The sequence below is a fragment of the Sminthopsis crassicaudata genome, chromosome 5 (genome assembly GCF_048593235.1).
Source record: "Sminthopsis crassicaudata isolate SCR6 chromosome 5, ASM4859323v1, whole genome shotgun sequence".
NCBI lineage: Eukaryota > Metazoa > Chordata > Mammalia > Dasyuromorphia > Dasyuridae > Sminthopsis > Sminthopsis crassicaudata.
In genome coordinates, this window is record NC_133621.1 from 296639173 (window position 1) to 296655407 (window position 16235).

Here is a 16235-nt window from a genome sequence, read left to right on the forward strand (position 1 = left end):
GGAGACCTCAGAGGCCATCGAGTCCAGTCCCCTTTCTCCCCATTTTACAGATGAGGAAACTGAGACCCAGAAAGGGCAAGCCCAGGCCTGCAGTGAAGGCCCGAGGCAGGGTCTTCCTGACTCCAGGTTCCCCCTCTAGCTACCACATCCCTTCCACACCCTGCCCCCGACTGGGGAGGCACCGACCTGAGCCCAGGGGACCCCAAGCCCATCTCGACAGGGCCCAGCTTGGCTCTGTCCCCCTCCTGGCTTTCCCGGGTCAGTGGCTCCGAGTCCCTGGAGGGATCGCCCCCCCCTTCCCTCAGTGGGGTTCCCACCATCTGCTTCTTTCTCCCCATGTGGTCAGGAGCTGAACCGGACATGCCGAGCTATGCAGCAGCGAGTCCTCGAGCTGATCCCCCGGGTCCTCAACGAGCAGCTGACCGAGGAGCTCCTGCTCGTCAACGACAACCTCAACAACGTGTTCCTGCGCCATGAACGGTAGTCCTGACCCCCTCCGCCGGGCGCCTCTCACCAGCGGCCCTCTCTGGGTGGGGCCAGGCTGGGAGAGACATGGGGCTCCAGCACCTCCCGGGGGGCCTCTCTGCCCGGGGGCAGGTGGGAAAGTCTCCAGAGAAATCCAGAGTGGGACGAACCTCCATCCCCCAGACCATCTCCTTAATGAGTCAGACCTAAAGGACAAGGTGGCAGGGGGCCGCGAGCCGTGCGGGACCAGAATGGGACTTGGAGGCATTTAGCTTAGGGAAGGCTGGGGGGCTTTTGTCCCCAGGGGCAGCTTCTGGTTCCCTTAAGGGGTACTTCTTAACTGTCCCAAAAAGGCCTGGGCCGCCTCGAGAGGCGGTAACTCAGCCAGTGGCACTGACAGGCCTCCTGCACGTGCTCCAGCCCTGACCCCCCTCTCCCTCTTCACAGGTTTGAGCGGTTCCGCACAGGCCAGCACAACAAGGTAAGAGCCCGGGGGGAGATCTGGTCAGTCCATGGGAATCCATGGCCCGGCTTGGATGACTTCCCACCCTTAGAGCCCCGTGTCCTACCAAGGCCTCCGGGCCAGTGGGACGCCTCGGTTTGGCGCGGAGCCCTAAAAGCTAACTCCCCTTGGCGCGCCCTTCGGTCCAGCCAGACTTTCTGACCTTTACTCACACGTGACCCTCCCTCCATCTCCCACCTCCGAACCTTTGCACTCACTAGCTCCCCCTCCCTTGGTCTGCTCCCTCCTGTCCTCCAAGACCCCTGAAAGTTTTTTTCCCTTTCAGAATTCAGTTTAGGGGCCACTTTCTACATGTGGTAGTTTTCTAGCACCTTCTTCACCCCCTCTGCCAAAACTCAGTGACTCTCCTCCCACGTCCCCCAAGCGAAATTACCTTGTATTATTTTATATGGACATCCTGCCTACGTCCATAATTCCAAATACTGCCGGATTGATTGGTGCCGCATAACTAATAAGCCAATCGACAAATGCTGGATAAGCACCTACTGTGCACTGGGCCACGTGCTGAGGTCACAGAGAAAAAGCACACACAGCCCCTCCTCAAGGGTCTCTCGCACCAGTGGGGGAGATAACAACACATGTCATTGCACACAAGGAAATGAGAGAGTCCGTGGAAGAGCTTCGGGCCAGACGGGTCCATCTGCGGGCGGTAAAGTGAGCAGGGCCCCAAGGAGGCAGTGCTCCCCCACCGGCCCGGGATGTTTCGGGGGGCTGTCGTGCCTGCTTTCCCAGGCTGCCTGCAGGGGCTGAGAATATCGGGGCTTCCTTTGTGAAGGTTCCAAGCGAGGCGGAGCCAGCGGCCAACCTGATTGACCTCAGCGCCGGTTCTGCCCCCGGGGGGCACCCGCCCGAAGCCCCCGGCGCCCTCTCCTCTCAGCTCGCCGGGATGAGTAAGTGAGCGGGCTGGGCTCGGGGGCAGAGCATGGGTTTGGGATCCCGGTGGTGATTTGGCCCTCTTCCTGTTGGACGGACGGCCAGCCGCAAGCAGGGCCGGAGCCCCCGGGCCAGCCCCATCTCCCCGGTTTTCCCAGCCGCCTCTGGCCAGGCCCTCCCGAGGAGTAGGGACATTAGGTACTGTCTCTCACCTGGGGACCACGGGCTCTGGTGCCCACTGCCTGACGCTTTGCCCGGGGACACGGGGAGATTGCTGGGCTTGGGAAAGGAGCCCCAGGAGGTCAGAGTCCCCAGAGCTCCGAGTGCCCTGCGGTCTGAGGCCGCTCCAGAGCCTGCTCCCTTGGCTCTTACTGCTGGGTTGGGGCAGCCTCAGGGGAGAGTCCTGGGCATGTCACTGACGTGGAACCACAGGGGGTTCTGCAGCATGAAGGAAGGAGGATAGTCCTTCCCCTTCCCACCTCTTCTAGCTCAAAAATGGAGTGATTCCCTCAGACCTCTCCGATCCGCTCCCATCTCCACGCCGGGCCCTGGCTGCCTGCAGTGCCCTCCCCCACCTCATAGAAAGCTCCTCCTCCTCCAAGACGCAGCCAGGCTTTCCCACATACCAGGCCCCGGCTGCCAGGGGCCGACTGCCGCGTCTCGATCCAGCTCTCAAGCAGCTCCGGCCCCCTCCCTCGGTCAGACAAAGATCCCGAGATCCCAGCGCCCCTTCCAAAACTTCCTGCAATCGTTACGTCGTGGCGTGTCCTTCCCCCGGAGGCCCAGGGCCTTGATGCGAGCCCTCTGACCGCACGGCCTTTCTCCCACAGACCTGGGCGCCAGCAGCGTCAGCGCCGCGCTGCAGTCCCTGGACACCTCGGGAAAGCTGGACGACGAGTTTGACATGTTTGCCCTGACCCGGGGGAGCTCGCTGGCGGATCAGCGGAAGGAGTGAGTGGGGGCATCGGGAGGGAGCGGCTGGGGGGTGCCCTGTGACTGGGGCCACCCCGTGGGCTTTGGTGCCAAGGACCGTGCTCCGCCCCCAGAGTCCGGGCAGGGATCCCTTCTCCGAGCCTGGCCTTTGGCAGGAGGACCCAGGGCTTGGGCACTGCCACTCCCTAAAGGGCTGCCCCCATACTCTCTCGGCTCCTCCAACCGCGGTCCTTGGGTCCCAGCATCATCTTACACTACCTGTCTCCAAGGGCCCCAGAGGGACGCCTTGGATCTGAGAAAGGTCAGCCTTGGAGGGCCTGGAGCCTCGGCACAGGCACGGTGGCCTGCCAGGTCTGATCCTTCCTTAAAGATCATTGACTGCCTCTATCATTCTATTGATGCATGTGTATCTTTTTCCTTTGGTAGATTTGAGCCCTCCCAAAGGCAGGTTCCCCAGCTTTGTACTCCTTGTTTCTCCCTCTAGTACTTAATACAGTGCCTTCTAGAGTTACAGAACATTGGATCTGGAAGAAAGAACTGAAGACAGAATGTCTGAGTTAGGAGGAGCCTTAAAACAGGGAAGGTCAGGGCTGAGAGGGAGCTTAGAACAGGGGATGTCAGAGCTGGGAGGGAGCTTAGAACAGGGGGTGTCAGAGCTGAGAGGGAGCTTAGAACAGGGGATGTCAGAGCTGGGAGGGAGCTTAGAACAGGGGATGTCAGGGCTGAGAGGGAGCTTAGAACAGGGGATGTCAGGGCTGAGAGGGAGCTTAGAACAGGGGATGTCAGGGCTGGGAGGGAGCTTAGAACAGGGGATGTCAGAGCTGAGAGGGAGCTTAGAACAGGGGATGTCAGGGCTGAGAGGGAGCTTAGAACAGGGGATGTCAGAGCTGAGAGGGAGCTTAGAACAGGGGATGTCAGAGCTGGGAGGGAGCTTAGAACAGGGGATGTCAGGGCTGAGAGGGAGCTTAGAACAGGGGATGTCAGAGCTGGGAGGGAGCTTAGAACAGGGGATGTCAGGGCTGGGAGGGAGCTTAGAACAGCGAGTGTCAGTGCTGGGAGGGAGCTTAGAACAGGGGAGGTCAGGGCTGGGAGGGAGCCTAGAACAGGAGAGGTCAGGGCTGGGAAGGGGCTTAGAACAGGAGAGGTCAGGGCTGGGAAGGGGCTTAGAACAGGAGATGTCAGGGCTGGGAAGGGGCTTAGAACAGGAGATGTCAGGGCTGGGAAGGGGCTTAGAACAGGAGATGTCAGGGCTGGGAAGGGGCTTAGAACAGGGAATGTCAGGGCTGAGAGGGAGCTTAGAACAGGGGATGTCAGGGCTGGGAAGGGGCTTAGAACAGGAGATGTCAGGGCTGGGAAGGGACTTAGAACAGGGGATGTCAGGGCTGAGAGGGAGCTTAGAACAGGGGATGTCAGGGCTGAGAGGGAGCTTAGAACAGGGGATGTCAGAGCTGGGGGGGAGCTTAGAACAGGGGATGTCAGGGCTGGAAGGGAACTTAGAACAGGGGATGTCAGAGCTGGAGGGGGCTCAGAACAGGGGATGTCAGAGTGGGAGGGGACTTAGAACAGGGGGTGTCAGAGTGGGAGGGAGCTTAGAACAGGGGATGTCAGGGCTGGGAGGGAGCTTAGAACAGGGGATGTCAGAACTTGGCTCAAAGTGAATGTAAATAGCAATTGTTTTTCTTCTGGCCAGAAATCCTGACCCTCTTTCCCTCTCACATTGAATTTTCTTTTTCTGAGTAGGTAAAAGAAGCCATTTTTGGCCTCATTTTTTACCTAGCCTTAATGACTGGGCATTGATTCAAACTGAGCCCTATTTTAGACTTTAGCTTTAAAAGGACAGGGTCTCCCGCCGCGTCCGGGGCCATCTCCAGCCGTCGTGATCCCCGTCCTGGCCGCTGCCCCAGATGGCTGTGGAGGAGAGTAAGGCAGGTGACCTGGCACAGCCTGCCGCACTTCGGTCTAATTCATTCATCACTCTTGGGACGACGTCTTTGGTGTTCTTCAGGAACAAAGAACAAACGGCTCGCGCCTCCCAGCTCCGCCTGCTGGGCCAATCGTGTTTCTGCCAATGGTGTTTCTGGGCGTTCTTCAGGAAATGCTTGGAGATCTCGAGGCCGGAGCAGGAATGGCCTTGCGCTCTGCCCGTTGTGCGGATCCGCACAGCTCCTTGGCGTTTACAGGGAATTTGCACCTGCCGTCCAAGGCCCACGAGCACAGAGGAGGGGATTTAGTGAAAAGCAGCCGTGGCCCACGCAGGCCGGCCTCCTTAGCGCGGGGCTCTGGCCGCCAAGCCAGCAGAGACTAGAATTCCTGGGTCCGGGACCCACTTGCACCTTCCTCACACCTTGCCACCTCTCCCTCAGTCTGGGAGCAGAGCTGGCAGCCCCAGGAGCCCCCTGCTTCCATGGAGCCGGCGATTGATCTCTGACCTGGCGAGCGTCATGGAAGAAGTCTCTTGACCTTTGTCAGAATCAAGGCCGTTCTTTGGGGGCAGGGCTTAGGTTCAGTTGTCTGTTCCCAGGCCTATGGGATCTCTCCTCTTTTTCTTTCTTTTCTTTTTTTTTTTTTGCCAAGGCAATTGGGGTTAAATGACTTGCCCAGGGTCACACAGCCAGGAAGTGTTAAGTGTCCGAGACCAGATTTGAGGGATCTCTCCTCTTTAGCATGGTCAACCCTGTCTGAACTGGCTCAGATCTGGGGCTTTTAAAGCCCATAGTCCCCCCAAAAACTGATGTGATTCAGGGTACATTCAGAGCGATCCAGGGCCTGGAATAGAAAGGCCCTTGGGGAGAAGGGCTGGAGAGGTGGGCTCAGTCAGGAAGAGCTCTGTCCAAGCCTGCCTGACACACGCTGGCTGTGTGACCCGGACAAGTGACTTCATCGCCGGGGGGTCGTTTCCTGGTCTGGTAATAGCAGTCGGACTTGGTGGGACAGAAGGGAAGCTCTGCCAGTGAGGGAGCATTGCCTGGGGCTCTCCGCTGAGGGCCGCCAGTCCCTTGGCGCCCCCGCTGGGCCCGTTCTGCTCCGTCTCGGCCGTCTCAGGGCTGCTCACTCCCAGGTGTGCACCTTACCTTGTCCTTTTTTTTCTTTTTCTTGACCCCTAGTGCAGATATTTTCTGCGATTTCTCCTTCCCTGCCCAGTCCCTCCCCCCGCTCCACCCTTCCCTCCATCCTCTTGTTGACAGTACGGCTGACTGATTGCTGAGCCACCTCCTGGGCTCAGTGCCCCGGCTTGCAGCCGGCCCACCCCTGCGCTCGCCAGTGCCTCTGCCCAGGTCCCAGCAGCAGGAGGAAGTGCCTGCTCCTTTGCGGGGCCGGGGCCGGGGCAGCTGCCGGGGGTGGAGGGTAGGGAGTGGGGCCGGCTTCCCGGAGCCCCGGTCCGCTTCCCTGCTGTGGAGGATGCCCGGCGAAACCTGACCCCTCGGCCCATCCCCCAGCGGGCCGGCCTGTGTGCCCTGTGTGTCCGGTAGGGCCCGGCGGATTTTTCTGCCTAAGGAGCATCTTCTATTTATTCCCTGCACTCGGCGCGCGGCTGCGGCAGAGGCTCCCGCAGCTGCCTCTCCCTGGCATGTCGGCCCAGCAGTGCTGGAGGTCCCTGAAGCCCTTCCTGCCCTTCCTCCTCATCAGTGGCCTGGTGGCCGCGCTCTTCGTCATCCTGCACGCCATCGTCTACGGCGGCCCCTTTACGGACCAGAACTTTTTTGACAAGTTTGACCGGAGGTGGCCCAGGCCCTTGGCGTTCAACCACACTGGGAAGATCTGATTGTCTTCTCTCCCCCGCCCCGCCCCCTGGGCTGACAAGAAGGATTGGCGAGAAGGGCACCGGTCCGAGCTCTGAGGAGTCCGCCACCGGGGCCTCCCTCTCCCTCAAGAACTGCTGTATGTACGATGCGCGCCCTCCCCTGCGGAACAACAACCTGGAGGAAATAGAGAGGAGTTCTGTGGGGCAGGAGCAGCAAGGGGTGAAGGGTACACACTTGGGGTGCTTCTTGGTGAACAGCGCGGATGTAGGGCACACAGTAGGTATACATCTTGGTGAAGAGTGAGGGGTGCAGGGCTCACAGTAGGTGTACTTTTTGGTGAACAGCAGAGATGTAAGGTGCACAGTAGGTGTACAACTTGGTGAAGGGTGAGGGGTCCAAGGACACACAGTAGGTATATATCTTGGTGAAGACCAGAGGTGCACAGTAGGAATGAGGAAGGTAGGGAGAGAATCATTCCCTCTTTTTGGTGAGTAGCATGGTGAATGGAGCACAGGATGCATAGTAGGTGTACATTTTGGTGAAGAGGGGCACAGGGCTCACAGTAGGTGACCAGAGGTGCATAGTAGGTATGAGAAGGGTAGGGGGGAAATCATCATTCCCTGTTCTTGGTGCACATGGTGAGTGGAGCACGGGATGCACAGGAGGTGTAATCTTGGTGAAGAGCGAGGGGTGCAGGGCTCACAGTAGGTCTGCTTCTTGGTGACCTGATGTTGCCTTTCTGAAAGAAAGGCCAGCCCTCGAACCCCTTTAGCGAGGACGTCTGCGGGCTTGTCTGCGGTCTCCGTTTCTGTATTGGGATTGGAGGCAGCGTGATGTAGTAAAGAGCCCCGAAGGCCCTGCCCTTTGCTCTGAGCCGGGCCGAGCCTCGGGGGTTTGGCCGTCTCCAACGGCGCCCCCTCCTCTGAGGCCCACAGAGATTGGCACCCGCCTGACGCCCCGGAGGGAAGCCGCACCGGGGTGCCGGGGCGGCCTGCCAGGATGCCGCCGGTTCTTTCCTGATGGCCCTGAGCGACGCTGGCTGGGAGTCCAGGATCACTTGTGGGCGTGACTTCCTCGAGGCCTGGTGCCTGACTTGACCCGGAAGTCGTGGGGTCACTCAGAGCTCCGGGCCGCTGCTGGCACAAAGCGAGAAGGGACCAGAGGCCGGAGCCTCAGCCAGCTGCAGCCCCGGGCCGCGTCCTGCTCCTCCGCCTCCAGGGCTCCCCGAGAGGCTCCTCTCCCTCTCTGGTCACGCCCTGTGGTCACAGCGTCACTCTTTCCTCCTTTTCCTGGCCGTTGGATCCCCTTCCGGCCTCCGGCGGGCTCCCACCTTTCTCTGCCTCAGTTGCCTTCTCTCGTCCCACCCTAACGCTGCCAAGAAAATGGGCTGACTCACTTGAGGAGGGTGTGGAGGGAGGAAAATGGGAGTCACTCAGCAGGCTGGGACTGGGTCATGATAAGAACCCCGATAGGGATTAGAGCCATGCTGTGATTCCTGTGAACTCCCAGGTGAGGCCGGTCCATCTCCAGGAACTGTGAGCAGCTGCTGTGGCACAGCAGCGGGTCCTGGGCTGAATCCTGCCCCAAACCAGCTTCCCTGGCCAGGTGACCACTTATCACAGCCTCCGTTTCCTCATCTGTAAATGGGGATAATAGAAACCCTGGCTCTCAGAGCCCACCTTCTACAGGAAACGCTCCCCTGCCCCTCTCAGTTCTCGAGCCTCGTGATCCCGCCTGTAGCCTGTCTGTACTTGTGTTAGCTTCCTCCTCCACGCGACGTGAGCTCTGAGAGCAAGTCCTGCCTCTTGCTGCATCCCCAGCTCTGGGTACACAGTAGGGGCTTACCCAGTGTTTATCGAAGGGCTGGCGGGCACCGTGTCTCCGGGCCTTAAAAATGATCTCGGTGACATTTTATCTCTCCATGCGTGTCAGCCTGCAGTCCCTCTCTGAGGACACTGAAGGGTCACGGGGCTGGCCTGGGCCTCGGCAGGAGATCTGAGCTCGGGTCCGCCTGCCGTCCCTGGGCGGGGCCTGCGGATTCCGGTCCCCAGGGCTGCAGGGGACCACTGAGACCGTCTGCCCGAGATCACATTGCTCCCGAGGCCGTCCCTGCCCTCTGACACATGAGGAGGCTTACCGGGCAGGGTCCGAGCCAGGGTGGTCTGTGTCCCCCCGTGGGTCAGTACTGATGAGACAGATAATGAAGGAAATGGCAAGGGCAGGGAGAGAAATGGAAAGAAAGAAGTATTTACATAGTACCTACAGTCTCTCGGGGGTGGGGTACGATTGTGATCCCCATTTCACAGAGAAGGAACTGAGGCAAATAGGGTTGCCTTGCCTAGAACCATGTGTCTAGTAGTTACCAAGAGCTTGAATTTGAACTCGGCTCTTCCCGATCCGGGCCGGCTCGTGGACGCTGTGCCTGCCCCCCCCCCCAGCAGCCACAATGGGGGTAACTAAACGTGCAGAATGAGCCTGACTGCCAGGGCTGTGGGGCCGGGGCGCAGGAGGCCAAGGCTTGGCCCTCAGCCCTGCTGCTTACCCGTCCTTCATCCTCCCTCTCAGAGAGCTCCGGTGGCCTCCTGAGGGGCACTCCTTGCTTACCTGTGGGACCCTGGGCAAACCGCCCACCCGCTGGGAATGACCTGTTCTCCACTCAGAGCTCTGAGAGCATCCACGCCTCCCTCAGCGCAGCTCGCAGGCCCTCCGTGGATGGGCACCCATTCTGGGGCCGCCGAAGCCATCTTCCCCGTGGCTCCCTCCGGGCTGAGTGGGCTGGGTCAGGTTCCAGTTTGTGCCCGCCCTGGCAAGGAAGTTCCATGGTTTAAAGGCGCTTGTCCCCGACAGGGCCTAAGTGGAAGGATTGGGGTCCAGGCTCCAGTCGGGGGTCCCCAGGACCAACGTCTTACAGGTGATTTCTTTGGTGAATGTGAGACTCTGGGGCAACTTGCACCCCGATTAATTAACGATGAGCACTTATTAATGTGCTGCTGGGCCCTGGAGACACAGGGCCAGTTTTCAGGCCTGCCCTCGAGGAGCGTGCCTTGTAACGGGGAAACACTAGTGGGCGGCCGTGCAGGGAGGCCTTGTTCTGGGGGAGCCGCGGCCGAGAGGCTGGGCCAGAAGTCTCCTCCATCTGTCTCCCCGTCCCCGCCGGCCCCGGGGCTTTCACAGCACACACGTCTGCCACACTTCAGGCTCGCCAAGTGCTCGGTGGGGGTTGTCTCCCCCGCCCCTACAGCTGCCCTGTGCAGGTGGCACTGGCTTTCTTCCCATTTTACAGAAGAGGAAGCCGGCCTGGGTCTCACAGCTCCCACAGCGCCCCGGGCAGGCGTCTTCCCGATTCCAGGCCTCGGGCCTCAGCACCACGCTGGCTGCGGACAGGGCCCGATTCCGTTCTGCCGAGGAGCAGATGAGGCTCAAGGAGAGCAACCCCACGTGGGGCTGCCGTTGGCGCGGGCCAGGAGCTGAGGCTGTGGCCCCTGCCACTCACGGGTCGCCCACAGTTCCCATCCTGACCTCTTTTTGTCCCTTTCAGAGTCAAGTATGAAGCCCCCCAGGCCAAGGACGGACTGGCAGGAGCTCTGGATGCCCGGCAGCAGAGCACTGGAGCGGTAAGTCCGGGGAGCACAGAACCGGAGCAGGCCCTGGAGCCTTCCGGTCTCACTTAGTCCTCCCTAGTCCCCCCAGCACCTTGGACAGTCCCTCCCTTCCCTCTCATCTGCCAAGCAGGGGCTTCTCTGACCCTCCCAGATCCAAGGTCAAAGTGGCTTCCCCTCACTGGGCTTCCGTGCTCCCCTCAAAAATTGGGGGGCTTCCTGGATCCTTTCCCACTGTGGCTCAAGTGTTCTACCAAACAGCCTGAAGCAGGAGTTAGTCTGAAGGATGGGGGGGGTACGGATGGGGAGTGGGAAGGAGTGTGGGGGGTATGTCAGTGTGGGGGATGGGAGTGGATGGGTGTGGTTGGGTAGATAGGAAGGGGTGTGTGTGTGTGTGTGTGTGTGTGTGTGTGTGTGTGTGTGTGTGTGGGCAAGGGGCGCGGCACATTTGGGGCCTGAAGGCTCCAGGGTTTGAGGGCAGGGACTGTTTGCAAGCAAGCTCTAGAAGAGGCCCCAGGCTCCCTTTATTGACCTTGGCCGGCCGCCGGGCATCCGCCTGCCCTTCGGGTGGGACCTTTAAGGCAACAGCCTCATTTGACAGGGCAGCCTTTGCCCGAGCCCATGGGGGGCGTCTGACTGGGAGCACAGCCCGGATGTGGCCCCAGGACCCCCGACCCCCGGGTCAGCGAGCTACTCACGGTGCTCACAGCCCCCCAGCCCGCCCCCTTCTAGGGCTCCGTGTTCACGCCCCGCTAGGGCGGCTTGTGCAAGTATTGTCTCCACCTTTCAGAGGAGTACACTGAGGCTCAGAGAAGGTTAACAGCCAGTCTAGGGTCACCCATCCGGGCACGACATAGTAGATGACGTCCGGAGTGGAATGTGGTCAGGGACCCGGATGTGGGGGACAAACCATACGGGGTCTTGGAGCCGTTTGGAGCCTCGGATCAGGACTCCCGCTGCTCAGAGCTGGGGAAGGCCTTGAGCCGGGGGCGGGCGCAGGTGGAGAGCCCCCTCTTCTTGAAAATCGGTGCGGCGTCCGGGATCGGGCGTTCTCCCTCGCGGGCTTCCTGGGGACCCCCGGAGCCGCGCTCTTTCCGCCCTATTTACCGGAGCCTTCCTGGCTGACGTTCTCTCAACCAGATGGAAGGCGGCGGAGCGGAGGCCCTCAGCACCTGGGTGGCGAGGCAGGGAATGGTGAGGCCGGGCCAGGCCCTCAGGGGCAGGGGAGCCCAGGAGCAGGGAGCAGCGGTGGGCACGGCCAGGCAGACGGGGGCCTCCCCCATCCGGGCCGCCCCGCGTGCTCCTCGGCCTGCCTGGGAAGGCGGGTGCGGGCTGCCCTTGGGCTCGGGCTCTGCCTTCTGCTTCTGCCTCTCCGGCGCTGGGCATCCGGCGCTTCCTCAGGGAACGGGGCTGGGCTCTCAAGGACAGCAGGGCTGGAAGGGGCACGATCCCCAGAGGTCCTGCGGCGGCTTTGTGCTTCTGCCCCGGCAGCATGAACCATGCTAGGGTGACGGAGCCTGGAGGGGACAGTGCTGGGGCCTGGGGGCCTGGGCACGGGGCTTGGCCGAGAACAGTCTCCTTTCTGTCCCCCCGTGCCTCTCTGTGTTTTCTCTGCCTCTGTCTCTCTCCCCCTCTATCTTTTCTCCATCTCCGCCTCTGCCTCTGTGTCTCTCTCCCTCTCGTCTGTGTCTCTTTCTCTGCCTCCATCACCCCGTCTCCATCCTCCGTCTCCATCCCTCACCCTCTGCATCTCTTGCCATCCTTCTACCTCCTTCCCCTTCCCCTCACTTGCCGTCCCCATCCCACCCCATATTCTTTGTGTCTGTCTCTCTCTTCCATCTCTCTCATTCCTCCCTCTTCCTCTGTTTTCCCCCTCCTCCTTGGTCCCCCTCCCATTATTTCCTACCCACGGTCTATGAAGGAGCCTCTTCCAGGCCCCGGCCGAGTCTCCGTCAGCCACGACCCCGTGCAGTAACCATTGGCTCACCCAGTTTTCCTTGGTAGTGACACTTCTGTCCCTCCCTAGGAGGGCCCTGAGCCCCAGAGGCAGTGAGGGAAGCCAGAGAGTCAGTCTGGGGCGTCCCCATCAGAGAGCCCACAGCCAGAGGGATGGGCACTGGACACGAGTCGGGGGGGGGGGGCTCTAGCCAGGCTGGCACCTCGTGGCCAACAGCCTCTCTCCCCAAGGGCAGCAGTTCTGGATCAGGAAGGTTTCACCCCAGTGCCCCCCTGGGCTTGGCTGCCAGGCCCAGCTCTTTGTGGGAAGCCCCCAGGCACTTAGTGCCAGGCTCCGTGCCATGACGATGTGGAAGAAAGAACGATAGGAAGACCCCCTTGTGAGCCCTTCTCAGACCCTTAGCCCGCCACTCGGGAAAGCAGGTTCAAGTCCTGGCTGCGGGGCCCGGCCGTGGTGCCGAGGGCCGTGTGGTGCAGCAGAAAACCAGAGAAGCTCCATCCCGGCTGTGGCGGGGGGTTACTTTCCCACGCTTCCCCACACCCTTCTGGTCGGCTTGGGCCCCCTCGGGTCGTGTCGGGGCCCAATCTGGGCCCGAGACAACCTGGCCGGAGCCGTCTCCGTGAGGAGGGGGGGCCAACCTGCAGCCAGAGAGAGGATTCCCTTTATCGGGGGCCAGGTGGCCGGTGCATGGTGGCGCCCGGCCTGGCTCGGGTTTCCCCTCCTGTCCCCCATTCTAACCCCTGCAAGGGCTCCCAGAGCCACCCACGATGCCGTGGACGCGGGGCCTCCTCCGGGCTTGTGGCTCACACATGTCTGTCTACGTCCTCCCCTTCCAGATCCCAGTCACTCAGGCCGCCCTCATGGAGGACATCGAGCAGTGGCTTTCCACCGATGTGGTGAGTAGCCCCCAGTGGTCACTCATGCCCTGGGGGGGGCAAAGAACCTCAGCTTCTCTTAGGGATGCCCCCCACCTCCATTTACAGAGCAGCAGAGGGAAGTGGGGGGCCAGAGCCCAGACCTGGGAGCCTGAAGGGGTCCGGGGGCTGCTAGAGCAGAGCTGAAGGTTAGAGCAGAAGTGGGGAGAAGCCTCCATGTCCGTGTGGGAGGGTCTGGTCCCAGAGGCCCCGGCCCACCCTGCCCCTCACTTCCTTTGTGACCGAGCAGCGCAGCCCTTTGCACCCGGATCTCAAATGAAGCGGGTTGGGCTTCGTGCCATCCCATGATCCTTTTCCTTCTCCCCCAGGGAAACGAAGGGGACGATTCCAAAGGCGTCACCAGCGAAGGTAGTGGTCTCCCTTCCCCCTTTTCTTCTCCCCTTTCTCCTTTGTTGGCTCACCCACATAAGCTTCCTGTTTCTTTTAAGGTTTACCGTGCACCTAATTTACCCCCTTCTCCCTTTATTAAAAAAAAGATTTACGGATGCTTTGGGGGCCATTGCTGCCCTTTTCCAGCCCTAACACCCACCCCAAATGGAAGCCTCCCTTGCAACAAAGAATCGTTAGCAAAAGCAAGCCGACATGGGTCACTTTTAACAGCAAATGCCCCGTTCCAGACCTGTGGTCCACCACCTCTCTCCTGGAGGAAGTAGCCGTGTGTCCTCTGGGGCCTGTGATCCCCTGGGCCTATCCATTCTAGGGTCTGTGCATCCTCTGGAGCCCATCCAGCCCTTGGGGCCCATGCACCCTGTCCCTGTCCCTCACGGGACTCTCCATCTCCTGCCCTCCGGCCACCCTAACTTCCTCTCTCCTCCCCTCCCAGAATTTGACAAGTTCCTGGAAGAACGGGCCAAGGCTGCCGAGAGGCTCCCCACGCTCCCCAGCCCCCCGGAAGGGTCGCCCGGCTCCGCCGCCCAGAAGAAGAAGGACCAAGATGGCGACTCCCTCTTTGCCTTGTGAGCCCCGGGTTCGAGGGCACTGGAGGCCCCTTTCCTTTCACCTGCTAGGCTGGGGCCAGGACGGGGAGGTCCCCCGGGACCTGCCCTCCCACCTCAGCGTTTAGGCTGCTTTAGGGTGGTGTGTTAGCTTTTATCCCAGGGGTAACTTGGGCCGGGCCAGGACTCTGTAGAGAAAATGTCAGCCGCATTGAGGGGCCAGGCTGAGGTGGATGGCCGGGGCCCGGGGCCGGCCTCCTCCTCCCGCCCCCTCCGAGCACTACCTCTGCCGCTGTGCCCCTTAGTCCCCACCTCTAGGCTGACCGCTCCTGTCGACCCGCTCTGGTCCCCTCCTCTCTCAGGGCAACTCTCGTCCATGTACCTCTCTCCAGGGTGGCCTCTGCCCCCCCACCCGTAGTTTGAGTTCTCAATCCTCTGCGCGTGGTCTCCCAAGTTTCCCTGCGACACTTCTCCGGCATCCATCCCTTGGACAATCAGCCCCCCAGAATGCTGCACAAGGTCCCCATGTGTCCCTTCCCAGGCTGGCCCCGGGCCTTCCCCCCTCAGAACGAGGGACCCTCATGGGCCCCTTTCTCACTGCACAAAGTTCAGGTACCAGAGGACAGGTAGAGGCTCCACCAGCACTGGGGATCCCCACGAAGCAAGCGCACTTTCAGGGGTGAGCCTGGGCTCCCCCCAGCCCCCCGGGCCAGGTCTGTGCCTTAGAGCTCCCTACTCATGTCACCCTCCCACCCACCCGTCCACCCGCGTCCCCTCTTCCTGGGGAGTAAGAGTTAATACCAGGGGAAGGCCCGCCAGCCGGGCAGCCTCTTCAGCAACTGAGAACCCGCCCGTGGGAAGAAATAAGGGCCCGGGCCGGACCGACTCACGTCCATGTACTGGGAGATTGGCCTTTTGTATATCATACATTAAATATGGAAAACCAACGCCCCGGCTCTTTGTTGCCTTGGCCCTGCCGGGGGGACCTGGCCGAGGCCAGGGCCGAGACTGTGCCAGTCGGAGGTGAGCGGGCGGGGCGGTGAGCCGGAGCTGCCCAGGAGGGCCCTGAGCATTGCCCACAAGGCTCCCAGCATTGCTCCTGCTGCCCCAGAGCCCTGCCAGGACCCAGTCCTCACAAGCGTGGCCAGAGCGTGCCCTCCCAAGCATGTCGGCCTGCCCGGGACGCCACAGGCCTGCACCCAGGGCACACGACCGGCCCTCCGGCAGCCGTGGCCTGGCCTCGGAGCCCGCCCAGACCCAGCACCCACCACCTGCCTCCCCCAGCCCGACCTTCACGTCCAGCCCCTCTGGGCGAGTCTCAGAAGAGAACAGAAAGAACTAGGCAGGCACTAAGGCTTCCGCTGGGCCACGGGCAGAGTGGAGTGAGGCCCCACAGGTAGTCCCTGCCCGGGACACCAGAAGGACTTTCTGATCTGGGCAGGAGCCTCCGACGTCCCGTAGGGAGTCTAACACAAGCTTACCCGCACAAATGCTGACATACTGTACGGAGAAAAGCACTTATTAAGCGCTTACTGTGTGTGAAGCACTGTGCTAAGCGCTGAGGATACAAATAGAAAAGTCCCTCTCATGGAGCTCTCCTATTGGGGGAGACCCCCCAGAGCCGCCCTGCCCAGGCCTTCCGGGCGCAGCAGCAAAGCAGAGGGCGAGCTCCGTGTAAGTCCCTCCATGACCAGTCCTCTTTTCTGCCCGCCCATATCCCACGCAGCCCTCTCCTCCCCAGCCCCAGAGGCCTCCAGTTCACTGTTGCACTGACCCAATCAGCCTCCCACAGTGACCGTTCCCTGCCACACCCAGCAGCCCCTGGGGCACCCCGTTACCTCTAGGGTTAAATCCAAACTCCAAGGGCACTCACAGCTTACCCTCCCACATTTATGGGACTTCACTCCTCCCCAACACTCTGGTCCCCTTCTGCTGCTCATCCGGGGCCGTCCCGCCTCCGCTGCCGCACTTCCTTCTCTCAGCCCTAGTGTCCTTCAGGGCTTCAGAGAGCGAGGGAAAAGGTGGGACAACCATTGTTCGTTGCGGTCTCCATCAATCACGGCTTGGGCTAGGTGGTCCTAAGGCACTTCCAACAAGGGTTCTGGGGGTCTTCTTCTCAAGGGTTGTTTTTTGGTTTGGGTTTTTTTTTTTTTTTTTTGGCTGAGGCTGGGGTTAAGTGACTTGCCCAGGGTCACACAGCCAGGAAGTGTTAAGTGTCTGAGACCAGATTTGAACTCGGGGCCTCCTGAATTCAGGGCTGGTGCTCTATCCA

General features: G+C 61.0%; 1 protein-coding gene across 2 annotated transcripts in view; it reads left to right on the top strand.

Annotated features, from left to right (window-relative positions):
* Positions 1-14908, top strand: part of TOM1 (target of myb1 membrane trafficking protein) — a 47753-nt gene extending 32845 nt beyond the window's left edge. Inside the window, exons 8-15 of one of the 2 annotated variants that reach the window (XM_074271525.1) lie at positions 347-480; positions 913-946; positions 1764-1878; positions 2692-2812; positions 10076-10151; positions 12930-12989; positions 13337-13379; positions 13852-14908. In XM_074271525.1, coding sequence (XP_074127626.1) covers positions 347-480; positions 913-946; positions 1764-1878; positions 2692-2812; positions 10076-10151; positions 12930-12989; positions 13337-13379; positions 13852-13988 — 720 coding nt within the window. In that variant the 3' untranslated portion in view covers positions 13989-14908. The remainder of the gene's footprint in view (positions 1-346; positions 481-912; positions 947-1763; positions 1879-2691; positions 2813-10075; positions 10152-12929; positions 12990-13336; positions 13380-13851) is intronic. The other variant, XM_074271526.1, reaches the window with a different exon arrangement.
* The last annotated feature ends 1327 nt before the right edge of the window (positions 14909-16235 follow it).